Source organism: Leptinotarsa decemlineata, unplaced genomic scaffold (genome assembly GCF_025532065.1).
Source record: "Leptinotarsa decemlineata unplaced genomic scaffold, Ldec_3_MD MMD2_tig00004433_RagTag_RagTag, whole genome shotgun sequence".
Classification (NCBI taxonomy): Eukaryota; Metazoa; Arthropoda; class Insecta; order Coleoptera; family Chrysomelidae; genus Leptinotarsa; species Leptinotarsa decemlineata.
In genome coordinates this window covers 1,194,693-1,212,977 of record NW_027412608.1, presented here as the reverse complement: position 1 = coordinate 1,212,977, position 18,285 = coordinate 1,194,693, and the positions used below count along the sequence as shown (strand labels likewise).

The 18,285-nt window shown below is 32.6% G+C and overlaps 1 protein-coding gene across 2 annotated transcripts in view; it reads left to right on the top strand.

Moving 5' to 3' along the window:
- Fkbp59 (FK506-binding protein 59kD) overlaps nt 1–18,285 on the top strand; it is a 144,829-nt gene that overhangs the window by 73,720 nt on the left and 52,824 nt on the right. For both annotated transcript variants that reach the window (XM_074179193.1, XM_074179191.1), the window contains exon 3: nt 11,203–11,323. In XM_074179193.1, the coding sequence (XP_074035294.1) occupies nt 11,203–11,323 (121 nt within the window). The remainder of the gene's footprint in view (nt 1–11,202; nt 11,324–18,285) is intronic.

Genomic DNA, 18,285 nt, shown 5'->3' with positions numbered 1-18,285 from the left:
TTTTTGTCCTGGTCCTGATGTTAATGTACTTCGGGGTAATTTTTCTTCCCAGGCATTCTTGGTTAAACCATAAATTCTGCGATGCTTGGTGGTACTTCATTTTCAGTTTAAAGTAGTATGTGGCTTGTCTAGCTGTACTTGCTTCTTTCAATAAATTGATGGATGTAGCCGTTACTATGTGGTAGGAGATCATGATGAAAAGAGAAATGAAAATTTCTATGTTTTTTACCATTTTTATTTGTAACTAACTTTACTGCAGTTTCGTCCTATATGGACATTTTCAAACTTAAACAATAAACTAAGAATGATTCATTACACTATTACACATTACAACATCCTAAATGAATTTTTCTGCTATTTTTATCTACATCTAGTTGACTTCTCCTGATGATAGTAACTTCGTTAACAAAGACAAGTAAGTGTCCTTCTGACATGTTGGATCCCACGTTAGGCACTCCTATTCAATATTAATTGACATACAAACATATTTCTTTATTTCCAATATATTTTATGTATATGAGTTGTTTTTCATCAACCTTATATGAGAGTTTATAAGGTAAGTTTTCATTTTCAAATTTTTCAGAAAAAATGTTTCTAATTTATAATATTAATAATAATATCGCATTTTTTATATCATCGTATTTTGAAACACTAAGTCACTCTGTATACTCGTATTATGCATTGTTTTAGTCAATATCAGGTATTGTCACAAAAGTATTTTCAACGTAATGAACTTGACATAAATTCCTTGCTCTATATCATAAGAACATTGTTCTGTTAATAGCACGTCCAAAGAAATTCAAGTTCTGTTTCTACTACAAACAGTTTACTACCTTTCTGTTAGACGATATTCCTATTTTTTGAAAATATGTAGCGTTTTTTGGAAGCAGTTGATGTGCATAAAATTTTGATTAGCGAAACATCCTAAATAACGATCTGATTTCCAATCAATTTTCAGACGAAACCTATAAAAAGACGTACTACTCGATATTTCAATTTTCCAAGTCGTCGAATGATGAAATACGATTTCACTACAAAAAATATGTTTATCAATCGATGGTTTGAATATAAAAGTAAAAATGGAAATATAATGTCATAGTGTTGACGAAAAATACATCATCGATTTGATCTTCTACCAACAAAAAATAAATTATATTTTATTCTATCAGAAAAATCGGTTCTAGTTCATATCATAAACGATTTTTGATCTTTCTGTTATGCGTTATTTGTTTGAGACGTATTTTGAAGCACTAAGCCACTCTGTATACGCGTATTATGCATTGTTTTAGTCACTATCAGGTATTGTCACAAAATTATTTTCAACGCAATGAACTTGACATGAATTCCTTGCTCTATATCATAAGAACCTTTTCTCTTAATAACACGTCCACAGAAATTCAGGTTCTGTTTCCTATTTTTTTAAAATATGTAACAATAAAAAATGCGTTTTTTGAAAGCAGTTGATGTGCAAAAAATTTTGATCAGCGAAACATCCTAAATAATGATATGAAGGAAATTATTTCGATATTTCGAATACTAAATTTGCATAGTAATTTTGAGGTGAATTTTATTGGCTGATAGTCTGTATTTTCAGACGAAAATTGATTGGAACCGAAAAATCGGTTCTAGTTCATACCATACACGATTTTCGATCTTTCTGTCATGCGTTATTTGTTTGAAGAATGTGTGGCAAAAATAACGTTTTTTCGAAACGATTGGAGTTCCTGAATTGACTGTTTCAACGCATCGAAATTTTGCGAAATATTTTATGCGATAATCGCGGCATAAATGAACGTTTTATCGCGCAAAATTTTTGACATTTTTTTCATGTTATTTTTGTCCCATTTTCCGTGGCGCGATACAATGCAAATCATATGGGCTTTTAGAAGAAATGAGAGTTTTGAAAATGCATTTTTTTCGATGCGATTCAAATGACAAAACTGGCTATTTTAACGCATCGAAATTTTGCAAAATTTTCAATGCGTTTTTCGAGACAAAACTGAGCATTTTATGGCATTATATCTTCCTAGATCATCGTTATCACATTTCTTTCTCAAACGACACCCTATATGAATTTTTCTGTTATGTTTACCTTTATCTGGTTAACACATTAAAGAATCACACGTCAAAACGATAGAGCCCCAGAGCCCCGTTAAACTGTCCTGTTCCTCAAATGACGTATTTTGAGACACCCTATAGACATTGAAGAATCGCATGCTGAAACAATAGAGCCCCGTTAAACTGTCATGTTTTTCAATGACGCATTTTGGGACATTCTGTACACATTGACGTCATGTTTTTTCTCAAACGATGAGACACCCTGTATGTCTCGATGGCAACCATGTTTTTTCTTCAACGCTGGTAACTATTTTTTTTTTCAATCCGATTTTTCATTCATTATTATCATTATACCATTATTTTTATAATTTAACAACACCGACGTAATTTGAGATACCCTGTATACATTGATGTCACTAACACGAAAACGAAAAAAAGCATGTGACGTATTTTGAAATGTATTTGAAAAATACCCTCATTGCCTCCCATTTTGAAACCTTCCCCATTGGGATCGCACGCTAAAACGATAGAACCCCATTAATTCAACATGTTTTTTCTTAAATGAGGCACCCTGTACACATTGAAGAATCACACGTCAAAACGATAGAGTCCCCCTTAAACTGCCATGTTTTTTCTTAAATGAGACACCCTGTACACATTGCTCTCATGTTTTTTTTACTTCAATCCGATTTTTCATTCATTATTATTATACCATTATTTTTCACGCCGACGTATTTTGAGACACCCTGTACATGTTTTTTTCCTAAACGATGAGTCACCCTGTATGGCAGCCATGTTTTTTTCTTCAATCCGATTTTTCGTTCATTATCATTATTATATTATTATTTTCCACGCTGACGTATTTGAAACACCCCGTACATGTTTTTTTCTTGAACGACGAGACACCCTGTATGACAGCCAAGGTTTTTTCTTTAACACCCACTCCCCCATTCCCAACTAACACGAAAAAACGCATCTGACGTATTTTGAAATGTCATTGCTGAATACCCCCATTGCCCCATTTTCAAACGTTTCCCATTGGGATCGCACGCTAAAACGTTAGGCCACCTCCACCTGGCATGTTTTTTTCCTAAATGAGACACCCTGTACACATTGAAGAATCACACGCCAAAACCATAGAGCCTCGTTAAACTGTCATGTTTTTTAAATGGCGTATTTTGAGATACCCTGTACACATTGACGTCATGTTTTTTTCTTGAATCCGATTTTTCATTCATTATTATTATTATACCATTATTTTTCACGCCGACGTACACACCCCGTACATGTTTTTTCCTAAACGATGAGACACCCTGTATGACAGCCATGTTTTTTTCTATTACGTTGGCAACCATGTTGTTTTCTTCAACGCCCGTGACCATGTTTTTTTTCTTTAATCCGATTTTTCGTTCATTATTAATATTATACCGTTATTTTCCACGCTGACGTATTTGAGACACCTCGTACATGTTTTTTCTTGAACGATGAGACACCCTGTATGACAGCCATGTTTTTTTCTATTACGTTGGCAGACATGTTTTTATTTTAACGCCCGTGGCCATGTTTTTTTCTTTAATCCCGATTTTTCGTTCATTATTATTATTATTATATCATTATTTTCCACGCTGACGTTTCTGAGACACCCCGTACATGTTTTTTTCCTAAACGATGAGACACTCTGTATGACAGCCATGTTTTTTTCTATTACGTTGGCAGACATGTTTTTTTCTTTTACGCCGGTGGCCATGTTTTTTTCTTTAATCCGATTTTTCGTTCATTATTAATATTGTACCGTTATTTTTGTAATTCCACCGCGCCCTTATCTATCAAATGAATCTACTCGATGCTCATTCCAACCTTCTATGCGTCGATCACGTCGCACACGTCTCATTCCCACTCACTACCGTAATTACGTCCCCTAGGGACTACGCCATAGAACTCTTGTATCTGATCTACTTGGAGGGGTTGTCATATATATGATGTGTTGTTTTTCCGGGTGTTCATCCGTTGTGTACTATTCAATAGTCGACGTTTCGCCATCATCTCAGATGGCATTATCAAGACGAGTTACTGCTTCGCTTCGAGAGGTGTAACTGTTTACACCTGTATTGTTTTTCCGGGTGTTCATCCGTTGTGTACTATTAATAGTCGACGTTTCGCCATCATCTCAGATGGCATTATCAAGACGAGTTACTGCTTCGCTTCGAGAGGTGTAACTGTTTACACCTGTATTGTTTTTCCGAGTGTTCATCCGTTGTGTACTATTCAGTAGTCGACGTTTCGCCCTCTGGGCACCCTCAAACTGGCAGTTTGAGGGTGCCTAGAAGATGACAGTACTACCAACTGTCGAAAGCGTTTTGTGAAAGTAGGTGGTGTATCAGCTATGTATATGGTGTAATTGTCGGCCCAACCGAAAATTTCCAAACGTCATTTCACATGATAACATGTCATAAAAACCCTATATATAGTGGAAAACGTTGGTGAGCCTGAAACCGAGACGACCGACGTTTCCAAGGGCTGACCAGAGTTCGCATCGTATATTCTACGGGCTGACAAATGACCGTTTACCGTATATATATATATATATATATATATATATATATATATATATATATATATATATATATATATATATATATATACATATATATATAATGGATTCTGGGTTTCTGGACAGCCTGGAAAATATTCTTGAAAATTATTTCTATAATAAAAAGTGTACTCGTATTGATTATGTGATCTCTAATGAATCAAATATACGAACTGCTGTACATGATAATATTTCTAATCATGCTATAATATCAGTTAACATTTTTGACTGTCCTTTGAAAGTTATTTTTCAAATATTTGTGAAATAAATAAATCGATTTTACAAATCGAGAATCTCATCTAAAAATTGATTATAAATGATGATTTCTTGAATGTCTAATGATACTAACACAGAGCATAAGATTAACAATAGCATTTTTTTTATATTAGATTGAAGTTATCAACTGGCGAGGTGAAGATCTTAGTCCAGAATGTGATGGAGGAATTGAAAGACTAATATCAGTTAACATTTTTGACTGTAGGAAAGAAATTTCAAACAAATTAATTCGTGTAAGAAATATAAATGAAAGTATATATAAAGAAATCAATTTAGAACTTCTCTCGGTTGACTGGAACTTGAATACAACCAATGTGAATTAAATATTGGATGAAATAGAAACAAAATTTGCTGTAATTGTGAACAAAATAACACCTGAAAAGCAAATACAAATTAAGTCAAATAAATTACCATTCTATGACAGTGAACTGAAAACATGATCAAGAGAAAAAGATATAGCTTATAAAAATTTCAAAAAATGTGCAACAGCTGAAAGTAAACAAAAGTGGCAACAATATAAATACTCACGAAACACCTATGTTAATACTCTAAAAGAAAAAATTGTATATATATATATATATATATATATATATATATATATATATATATATATATATATATATATTGAAAATAAAATTGATGAAAATAAAAAAGATCCTAAAGTTATGTGGAAATATCTAAAACAACTAGTCAAACCAGTAGAAACATAATATAAAGAGAATTATTTTTGAAAATAGTAATGGTAAAAAATTATGTGGTAATCCAATGGAGATTGCCCATAATTTCAATGAATATTTTGTAAACACTGTGATTGAGATAGAAAATAGTATATATTGTGATGAGATATGGACTCCGAATAATTATGAACCCATAAACAGTAGGTTGAGTCAATTCAAAAAAATAAACATGATAACTTTACGTAAGATAATTTTTTTCTTGATAAAGTAAATAAAAGTGAAATGATCAATAGTAAATTCTCAAAAGAAACTTTCGATGTGTCTGGGCATATAATATTGAACTTTATGAATACTTCCTTGTACACGGGACCAGTACTAAGTTAGTACAGTGACTCCAATTCAGAAAATAAATAATAATGCAAGTAATTTTCGTCCAATTAACAGTCTTCCAACGCTTGAAAAAGTATTGGAACTGGCAGTATATGAACAACTAGTTACATACTTTAATGAAAATAATTTATTCATCGAAAATCAGTCTGGTTTTTGTAAGAATCGCTCATGCGAAACAGCGTTACAACTAACAGTTACAGAGTGGAAAAAAGTATTAATAGGAAAGAATATATTGTTGTTATATTTTCAGATTTCAAGCGTGCCTTTGAAACAATCAATAGGAAAACTTCAATCAATAAACTGAAGTATTATGGTGTAAATGGAAAAGCTTTAAACTAGTTAGATAGTTATCTTGAGCAAAAAAGTCAAAGTACTAAAATTTGTAATGTAATGTCAAATCAAATTATAAATGACATAGATGTACCAGAAGACACTGTTTTGAGACCACTGCTATTCATTATTTATATAAATGATATCAACTATGTACTTGGTTCACACCATATTAATTTATTTGCTGATGATACCGTTGTATATACGGAAAACTGATTTAAAAGAAACTCTACAAAATATCAATCTATCTTTAAAGAACAAATTATGTCTACAAGTGAATAAACTCAAATTGAATATCAATAAATATAAGGCAATGATTGTTACAACAAATTCGAATCAAAGAAAGATTGATACTAACGACATTGATATCACCATATTCAATAATCAACTCACAATTGTAAATGAAATTAAGTACCTAGGATCCATTATAGACCATCAATTACATTTGAATAAGCATGCTGAATATACCATTAGAAAGATATGTAACAAAATGTATTTTTTCTCTAGAATTTCAAAATCTTTATCAACCTTTGCTAGACTAACATTACAACTGCATAATGAGACCACACTTTGACTACTGTACCACACTGATGTATCTATTCAACCAAAATCAGATGGGGCAATTGCAGAAACTACAAAATCGGGGTATGAGAATCATTTTGAGATGCAACCAATATACCCCTATTGAATCTATGTTGAATATTCTACAGTGACAGCCGGTACATAAAATACTGTATTATTTGAGCATGATTTTTATTTTCAAAATTACGAGTGGGATACAACCAGCCTATCGTAGCTGATATTTAGTTCGAAATAGTGACATTCATTCATATAACACAAGAACATGTAATACATTTTATATATCCCGAACAAACTATAAGAGTGGAATGTCTAGATAGTTTTAATAGGTTACCTGATGAAATAAAACATGTAAATTCGTTTAAACTATTCAAAAAGTTATTATTAGAATATATCAAATTATAATTCTTACTTCTTACTTGGACAATCGAAAACAAACTGTTGTGCTAGATTCCATAAAATCAAAGACAAGAGAAAGTTATCATAAAGGTGTACCTCAAGGCTCCATTCTGGGACCTCTTTTCTTTATAATATTCACGAGCGACATGAAGAACACCTGTGTTGCTACAGATCAAATCATTCTCTATGCAGATGATACGAATATTTTAATGTCCAGAACAAATAATGAACAACTAGTAAAGAATGGTAATAAGGCATCAAAGGAAATCAGTGACTATTGTAGTAAAAATGGACTAGCACTAAACACCGCTAAGACCTATCATATTCGATTCTTACCAAAAAATATGAATCCTGATAATGATCTCTACTTAACAGTCAATGGAAAATCGATAGAAAGCAAAGAGAGTATGAAGTTCTTAGGTGTTGTGCTTGATAGGAAACTTTCATGGGAAAACCATATCACCACTTTATGTTCAAAACTCAGCACAATCACATACATTATTAGGAATCTGAGGGATACAGTATCAGCTGATGTACTGAGAATTCTTTATTTCGGACTGGCACAGTCAGCTATGCAATATGGAATAATATTTTGGGGATCCTCAACTCACATACTAGGGGCTTTTCGTTCTCAGAAAAAAATCATCAGAGCTATGAATGAAACTCACCCTTCAGAATCTTGTAAGCCACTATTCCGAAATTCTAAAATACTAACGTTACCTTGTCTCTACATCTTGAACTTGATATTGTTTATAAAGGACAATGAAAATACGTTTCTGAAAAATGATCAAATACATGCACTTGATACAAGGAATAAGGAAAATATTCATCTGCCCTTTTCCTGGCTTCTCATTGGTCAAAATTCCCCAAAATATGTTGGTGTAAAATGTTTCATTAAGATGAAAAATCTAATAGATATGAGCGGTAGCAAGTCAGCAGTTAGGACTAGAATATCAACATATCTCAGCGATAAAGCTTTCTATAGCGTAGAAGAGTTTCTGGGCTCCTGATTATATTTTAAAATTATAATTGTACAAACCTCAACTGAATTCGTTGTGTAATTGTTATAATTGTACATTCTTATTATACTCTTTTTTATATATTTATATCACTAAACAGTGTTCCGTTGCTGCAGTTGTACCATATTCCCACTTTATAATCCCTTTGTCCATCCCTATTTTTATATATATATATATATATATATATATATATATATATATATATATATATATATATACATATATATATAATGGATAACAGAATACAAGGTAGAACATGATGATGAACACTAGGTATTGTATTGTCTATATTTTATCAATTTTAGTCAATCTACTTTATATACAAATTTTTTTTTTGACTAGTCCGATAAGTTACATATTCTGTAGTTTTCACCACACAATGTGTATTCTTTTGTGATGAATAAAATGATTCTGATTCTGAATACATGGCGTACTGTAAAATTATAAACGTATATAAATTATTCATATATGCATAACTATGTATTGTATATTAGGATTCTTAAAATAAAGTCTACTACTACTATATTTATTTGTAAATTTCACAAGACGCCTCTTCATGATTTTTTCAATTATTTTTGATATATTCGAAATCAGTGTAATTGGTCTGTAATTTATCATATCCATTTTATGGATATTGTCAATGGAACTTCAATTTCAGTAGAAATCATTTTCAAAGTTTCCGAGCGAATTCCGTCATGCCCTGGTGACTTTTGTGATTTCAATTCCATGAGCACGTCATGTACTTCATTTGTATCAGTTTCATAAAGACACAATGCATTTTGTAGCCTTTGTTTTGGAATATTGTAGGTTTTTGATTCAATAATCCCGTTTGCATATATTTCCTCAAGTGAGGCATAGTATTTGTTGAATGAGTATCATTTACATCATCAGTTATTATTCCATTTTTGAATCTTATTTTTGGGATCTGTGTTTCAGGTTTTGATTTATTGCATATTTCATGTACAAATTCCCAAAGTGCTTTAGAATTATTATTATTTTTCTCTATAGTTATTTTTGCAATTGTTGATAATTTACAGAATTTATTTTTGAGTGTGGAGTATTGTTGTTTGAGAATTTCATTTCCTGGATATTTCAACAAGATTTGATATTTTTTATTTTTTTCGTTTATCATTTCGACTAGTTCGGAACTAATCACATTGAATATGAATCACATTTGCCAGTCTGTTTGTGAGAGAGATATACCTAGAAGAATCGGACGGCATAGTACAAGAAACAGTCCACAGATTACATAATTTGCACGAGCACTGCTTGCAAGCCTGCAACAGATAGTTTTCCAGAGAAGGCTCCAACGACTGTATTTGAGACATTTTATAGACCTGGCAGTTAATAGATTCGTCAGAAAAAAGAGCAGTAGTTCAATGCAAGTGGGTGTATAAGACTAAATTAGATAATGATAGTAATGAGACGTATCATGTTACGCTAGTTGATAAAGGATTCACCTAAAAAGAGGGAATGGATTTTCAAGAGACATTCTCACCTGTTGTGATCTCCGAAGATTATTAGCATTAAGTGTGGATATTGTTTTTGATATTTTGCCTTTAGCTGGCGATTGAAAAGGTTATATTTTTAGCAGTGATTTTTGGGAAACTTTTTGGCTTCCTACTAGTCCATCTTGATACAGAAAAAAAAAATGTGAAAGGGAGGAAACAATCAATTTCAAAAGAAGTAACTCTATACATAGATGTGTAGATCATGCAAGGAAGTAACTTTTAGACACAAACTGTGAGAAAAAAACCCTCTCATATAAACATTGAATTATACGAAAGAAAAATTCATTTGAAACAAATGATTTATATGAACACTGAATTATACAAAAACCACTTTTCTCTACTCAATTCGTTATTGAATTGAATCAGATATCATTTACAGGATTCCTACCCAATATACTAAATACCTTAGGGCTCTTCAGTACCAATCTGGATGACATAATAAGAAAAAACACACAATTCATTCATAAATTACGACTTTGTCACGGAATGGATTTGATCTATTCATGTCATCGATGACATCATAATGAGATTCATTCGCTTATTTGATTAAATCCCAGCCAAAGGAATCTTGTTTGAATTGAAAGGGTTATATTTTTAGAAGTGATTTTTGGGAAAGAATTTGGCTTTCTACTAGTCCATCTTGATACAAAAAAAATTGGGAATTTTCCAAAAAAAGGAAGGAAGCAATCAATTTCAAAAGAAGTAACTCTATACATAGATGTGTAGATCATCCAAACACTAACTGGACCTCATTAAACAGCAACTTTCATATAAACATTGAATTACACGAGTTCACATCGTTCTTTAAATCATCCGTTATTATGGCATACGTTATATGGCATCTCAAAACATCAATTTGAATATTTTTGGGTATACCCTGGTATTTACTCTTTAATTATTTATTGACGCCTGTGGTTCCTACAAGTGTCAGTTCGACCTCCACGAGTCTCTCTTAGATTTTCTCAAGGATTTGTTATATTAGTAAGAGAACTTTTATATTGGTTCTATACTCCTGATTTCTTTGAATATTTATTAGTTTTTGAGTTATTCATCATTATTTTATTCAAGCATTTTGGGCCACGAAAATTAGTTTTTTTTTACAAAATAGCATTATATTACCCATCGTTTATTTCATTTTGTTTTATTTAAGACTCTAATAGTCTTAATTTACTTTATAAGACTAATTCGGTTCAATTGAAATTTGCTTAGCAAAAGTCCTTTGAAAGTTATTTTTCAAATATTTGTGAAATAAATAAATCTATTTTACAAATCGAGAATCTCATCTAAAAATTGATTATAAATGATGATTTCTTGAATGTCTAATGATACTAACACAGAGCATAAGATTAACAATAGCATTTTTTTTATATTAGATTGAAGTTATCAACTGGCGAGGTGAAGATCTTAGTCCAGAATGTGATGGAGGAATTGAAAGACTTCAGATAATCCCTGGAGAAGGATATGCAACACCCAATGATGGAGCATTGGTTGAAGGTAAAGTTGGTTTCTTCATCTCAAATGCCAATAAACTACACATATATGGTCAGGTTTTGATGAGGATTACCATTATAAAACTGTTAGAGTTAGTATTAATTATACTAAATTATAGGCAAGAAAAATGTGTTGTGAAGAATTTTATTTAAACTAGAAAACAGACATCAGACAACTACTACAACTAACTGCAAAAAAACAGCGTTGCTAGTGAATGACATACTCATATAACATTCTTACAGTAAACTGCATTACCGGCATTAAGAGATGTGCAGTATTAGAGATGAGCGCTATTATTCTTTGATAATATTAATACCCCCCCTCAAAATTGCAAAATTGAAATTAAAACAAATTCAACAATTTTACATTACCTAAAGCTTTTGTAAACACATCAGCTGCTTGATCATTAGTACATATGTAATTTAGAAGCAAAACGCCATCATTAATTAAGTCCAATACAAAATGTAACTTCACTTCATTTTCGAAATTATCGAGTAGTTTCATGGCACTTTGATTATCCTCATAGATTATAACTGGCAATGGTAAATTTACTTCCATACTCAAAAGCAAATTTTTAATATAAATTAATTCACACGATGATGCACAAACTGCCACGAATTCTGACTCAGTACTAGAAAGTGTTACAGAAGGCTGTTTTTTAGTACACCAAGATATAAGATTATCATTAAGCTTAAAACAGTAACCACTAATGGATTTACGATCAGAAACATTATTTGCCCAGTCGGCATCACTATACCCAAGCAAATTAAACTCATTAGAAGAGTTAAAATGTAATTTATAATAATTGGTGCATTTCAAATATTTCAATACTCTCAACAAGTGTTTAAAGTGCTCATCAGAAGCACAGTCCTGACATTGACCATAATAGCTAATGCTAAAACATATATCAGGCCTTGTTCCAAGCATTATATACATGAGGCTTCCTAAAAGTTCTTTAAATAGCAAATTTGCTTTAGCATCAACATCAGAAACTCTCGTTAAATCTAACATATTTTCCATAGGTGTTTTTGTATTTTTACAATTTTCAACTTTATATTTCCTAACTAAATTATCAATTGACGAACTTTGATCTATTGAAATGACTTTATTTTCATCATCCTTAACAATTTTAATACCTAGAAAATCAAGTTTATCAGATATACATTTTTTAATTTTAAAAGTCTCAGACAATTTCTGTTTTAAATAGGAAAGGAAATTTGAATCATTGCATGCAATCAATATCTCACATTTTGCTTAAGAAAAGTGTAAAGACAGTAATCTGTCATTGATCTCTTAAATTGCACATTTAACATAAAGTCATTAAATTTCTCATTCCAAACTTTAGGAGCCTGTTTAAGCTATAATGCCCTCTTTAACGAGCATACCTTATTCAAAATCATTTAACCCTTCTGGGACTTCCATAAATACCTGCTCTTTGAGTTCACTATGCAAAAAAGCATTCTTGACATCGAGTTGTTCAAGAATTAAATCATAACTGTGACTAATTGAAAGTAAAAATCTCAAGGTAAATAATTTTTCAACTGGTGCATGTATTTTTCCAAATTCTCCAAAATCATGTTGCTCAAAACCCCTAGCTACTAAGCGAGCTTTGTATAACCTGTTACCTTCTTCATCCATCTTAATCCTAAACACCCACCTATTACTGATTATTTTCACGTTTTGGGGCCTGTCAACTAACTCCCAGCTATCATTCATTTTTAATGCATTAAGTTCATCATCTATAGCTCTTTTCCAGAAATTCCAGTTTGAGGATAGGATTTAGGATCCTCAGAAAATTCACTTATCAAAGCCAAACAACTTATATCAACCTCATAGTCATCAAACCTTGCTGGTAACCTAATTTGCCTTTTTGTTCTTTCTCTCAACCTTTCAGTTTCAACATTAGTCTCTTCATTTTCACTACCATTCAATTTAACCTTTTCTATATCTTTTTTAACCTGATCTTGTTCTATATTTTCATCATCTTTTTCACTATCATCATCATATAGTAACAACCTATTACTCTTATTCATAAAATTTCTCTCATCAAAAACAACATTTCTATTATGAATTAATTTACCTTCATCTTCCTGCCACAAGCGATAACCATTCTCAGTATAACCTAAAAACCTACACAATTTTCCTTTATCACCCAACTTACTTCTTAAACAGTCAGGGACCCTAGCGTAAGCAATGCACCCAAACACCCTCATATGTGACACACATGGTTTTTTGTTATAAAATAGCTCGAATTGCGTTTTATTTTGAACTAAGCAAGATTGGGTTCTATTTGTAATATATGCTGCCGTTAGCACAGAAAATTCTACTTAAATTAGCTTGCATAATTATCGATCTTGAGAGTTCATGAGAGTTTGATTCATTCTTTCTGCTACGCCGTTGAGTTGAGGGGTATAAGGTGGTGTATAAGATAGTATAAGATATTTTTCTGTCTTCCTCAAGACAAAAATCTAAGAAACCTTTTGAACAATATTCACCACCATTATCACACCTTATTTTCGAAATTTTCTTTCCACAAAACAGAGATGTTACCCTAGCTTCATACTCTTTCATACACCTTAATACTTCATGCTTATGTTTGATCACAAATACCATCACAAATCTAGAGTAATCATCTACATACATCAGTGTGTATTAATTACACAAACATCACAAATTTTTGTTTCAGGCTTTAAATTTGCAAAATCCAGACCGTTAACAATTTTTTCATTTTTAGCAATGAATCATAATTTAAATGTCCATATCTAAGATGTCATATTTCTTTGTCTTTATTATTTGAGGCTAAATTTGCATATTCGAAGTGAATATGTTCAAAAACTAATTTATATAAATTGTTTATACGGTTTTTTGAATTGTAACTTTACCATTATTACATACAACTTGAAAACCTGCCTTTTTCATGGTTGAAATTGATAACAAATTTACCCGTAACTCAGAAACACATAGGATATCCTTTATAATAATAGGTACCCTTTTCTGACCTACAATACTAATGGCCTCCATATCACCAACACACATAGCCTTCATAAATTTTCCTTCCGCAGCAAGTTGAATCAATCTTGGTTCGGTGAATTCCCTTTTGTTTACCAAGACATCTTTGCAGTTGATATAGTGATGCGTAGCACCAGAGTCAGCATACCATTCTGTCACATGCACATTATTGAAACTGTCCGAAGTAGTACAAAAAGCCACTGCTTCCTCTACAGACCGATCGGATGTTGTGTGTTTGCCCTTCGCTTCACGCAGACTGTGGCCTTCAGCATAATTAGCCGTCTTCCTTTTTAATTCTGCACTGAAAAGTCTTGTGCCCATATTTGCCACAGGCATGACACTTTATACCACAAACATTCTGAACATGTCCGATTTTATTACATTTGAAACATTTGATTTGTCTTGGAGCAGCACTAAAAGATGTAGGAACATCTCTAATATGTTTGGAATTTTTGCCCTGATTTTTATTTAAACAAAACTCCAACAGTCTACTTTTGACAAATTCCATTTTCAGAAAGAGTTCTTATGGCGGTTACCACATTCTCATATTCAGTAGGCATGGATAACAGTAAAAAGCAAGCCATGTCTGACTCGTCAAAACTACTGCCTAAACCTTTCAATTCTCTGAATATTCTATCACACTTCGAAAAATGCTCTTGCAAATCCATGTTGATATTATATTTAACTGAAATCAGATAGAACTTTGAGCATGTACCTTTCTTATCGAAAATTCCTTCTAATTTGCTAATCATCTCGTATGCAACTTCTAAATCCTTAATATACTCTAGATGAGTATCTGCTACACACTGTATTATTACCATGCATGCTTTACTATTCATCGTTTGCCAGGCTTCATCTCGTTCAGTTTCAGCTACCTCTATTAGGGCATTTTTTAAATCCATCGCCTTTAACACTGATGTCAATCGAAACTTCCAGTTATCAAATCCCGTTCCACAAAATGGAATTATTCCATGTTTGTTTTCTGCTACTGCACTGCTTGCTTTGCCCGCCAACACGCCGGCCATTTTTCGATACAAAGAACACAAAGAACACAGAAACAATTTCTACTTTTACTACTCGAATGACACTTCCAACACATTAATCTTCCTCTTCTAGCCTGCTGCCTGGGCCCATAACCTTTGTTAGAGTTAGTATTAGTTATACTAAATTATAGGCAAGAAAAATGTGTTGTGAAGAATTTTATTTAAACTAGAAAACAGACATCAGACAACTACTACAACTAACAGCAAAAAAACAGCGTTGCTAGTGAATGACATACTCATATTACTCATATAACATTCTTACAGTAAACTGCATTACCGGTATTAAGAGATGTGCAGTATTAGAGATGGGCGCTATTATTCTTTGATAATATTAACAAAAACTTCTCAAACTATCTTCTTATTTAAAATTGGAACTTCTGTCATTTCGTGACATCAGGTGATGACTGAAACTCATAACCTGATGATGCTGACTTGGTTAGCAAAACGATCGTTGAGAGACAGTAGTTTTGTTTTCGAAACTATGATAGGGAATATCAATAAAGAATCTTCAATTGCTTTCTTATGAATTGAATGACCTGAGCTTATGTAGCAGATTCCAGATTTGAAAGACTATTTATTTATTTAATTCCATTTGGTCATTCATTAAATTACCGGAATTCTCAAATCTATTGATTTCTAAACATTCTAGAGTTTCAAATTGTTCTCTTCTAAATGTAACACGTCGTATTCATGATTGAACTCATGTTCTGCGAAAAGGTGGTTCGCAAATGTGAATTGGTCTCCCTATTCAAGAAACTGCTTCTTTTCTCTTCAATTTTTTGGGAAAATGTTTTTCCTGTTTGGCCAATATACAGTTTTGGGCAAGAGCTACAAGTCAGCTTATATACTCCTAATCTATCCGACACCGAAGTGTTTTCTTTATTGTTTTTAATAAATTTACTCAGGCTATTATTCGTTCTGTAAGCTGCGTCTACGCATCATTTTTTGAAAAACGGACGATTTATTTTCCAGTATTCCACCAATTGAAACAATTGGACTGGTTGAGTGTCTCTTAGACAAAAACCATGTATGAATCTGTTTAAAATCTATTTTTTCGTTAATCAGCTGTCGCCCCCATACGAACGACAACTCTCAGAAGTTAAAGAACTTGTGCGAGCTAAGGACTAACGAGGTCTTACCTTTTAACGTGTGATTCCTAACACGGTTGCAGAATCATTCCAGCTACAACCAGATAAATTCTCTCGAGAAAAATATCTGGGCGAGGCGGAAATCGAACCCACGGCCTTCCGATCATAAGTCGGGCGCACTACCACCGCGACCAATTCCACAACTTTCAGATTCACTTACTATTTGTCTATTTTAAAATAATTTCCAGTTTGAGGAAAAATTCTATTCGTGCAGTGAAGGACTAATAATAGGGAACCCTTTGAGTCCCTTGCTGGCTGAAATTTTCATGGATAACATAGAGTATGAATTCCATAATAATCAGTTAACTAACAGTTTCTTGTACTCGTACAGATACGTAGATGATATCTTAGTCTGTTTTACTGGTACAGATAGGCAATTAGGCAAGTTCATTGAATATGTCAATTCCATCCACCCGTCAATAAAATTCACCCCTGAGAGGGAGGTAAATAATTCACTTAACCATTACGAAAAATAACAATAAACATGAATTTGCGATTTTTTTCTCAAACCATCTTACACGAACATTATCATACATAATCCCTCCACACATCCTTACCAGTATAAAGTTGCTGCATTCAATAGTATGCTTCACAGACTGAGAGTAATTTCCAGAGAAAGCTGAGTTTGATAAACAAATCGAGGTCAACAACGGGTATGAGGTAGATATTATAGCTGCGATAACGTCAGTTATAGGAAATTGTCATATTTGGGTGAACCAACCAATGATATTGCTCGTTTTTTGAAGAAAGAATGCGTAAACGTAGCTTACTGAAAGAAGGCAGCTATAGCTACCTGCGTGATATCCGGGTCAAGGATATGAATACGTGGTTATGTTAGATGTAGCCTGGTAATTCTAGGTCTTCTAACTGGAACCACAAATGTGCGGTTGGCTCCTGTTGTTGACTCCGTGTGTATGTGTTGTTTCCTGTTTTCGGCAAACAAGTGTTGCCCATCTTTACAGTTGGCTGCACCGCGCTGATGAGGCAATAGCCAGAAACACGTGTCCGCGGTTTGCGGACACGTGTTTCCGCATATATATATATATATATATATATATATATATATATATATATATATATATATATATATATATATATATATATATATATATATATATATATATATATATATATATATATATTTATATATTTATATACGTGTATATAAATTTATATGTAAGTTTGTGACGGTGTCCAAACTATAGCGCGACAAGCCAGAGGTCCGCACGACACTCATACCAAAATACCAAGCTCGCAGCGTGCGGCCGTCACCGTCAGGCGTAGCTGTCTGATATTGGAGTAAACACGTTCTTTGATTCATGGCGCTTGTCGCTAATTGTATTTAGAAAGTTGAACCAATAATTATAATAAACCCAAGCTGTACTTGATGTTGTTGTTGTACTTAAAAGTCAATATTTGGATGATGGTATTTATTTGGATGAATGTCGGGCATTATGTTGACCCCAGCTTCGTTTCTACTCATAACCTTGAAGCCTTTCCGCATGAAAAAACCACGTCGCGAGTAAAAAACATGATTCTTGATAAATTTTTTGGAAAAAACCAGAACGCGGTTACTTTTATGGATCTTTTTATAAGTGAGTGCACTCGTTTAAATTGTAAGGAAAAAAATTACGCAGAGACATTGATATTTTTTTTTGGAAGGACCGGCCCTCGACTGGTTCCAGAGTTTCTTAAAAATAAACAAGGTCACAAGACCATGGGAGCATTGGAAAAATTATTTTATAGATACTTTTGCGGTGATAGG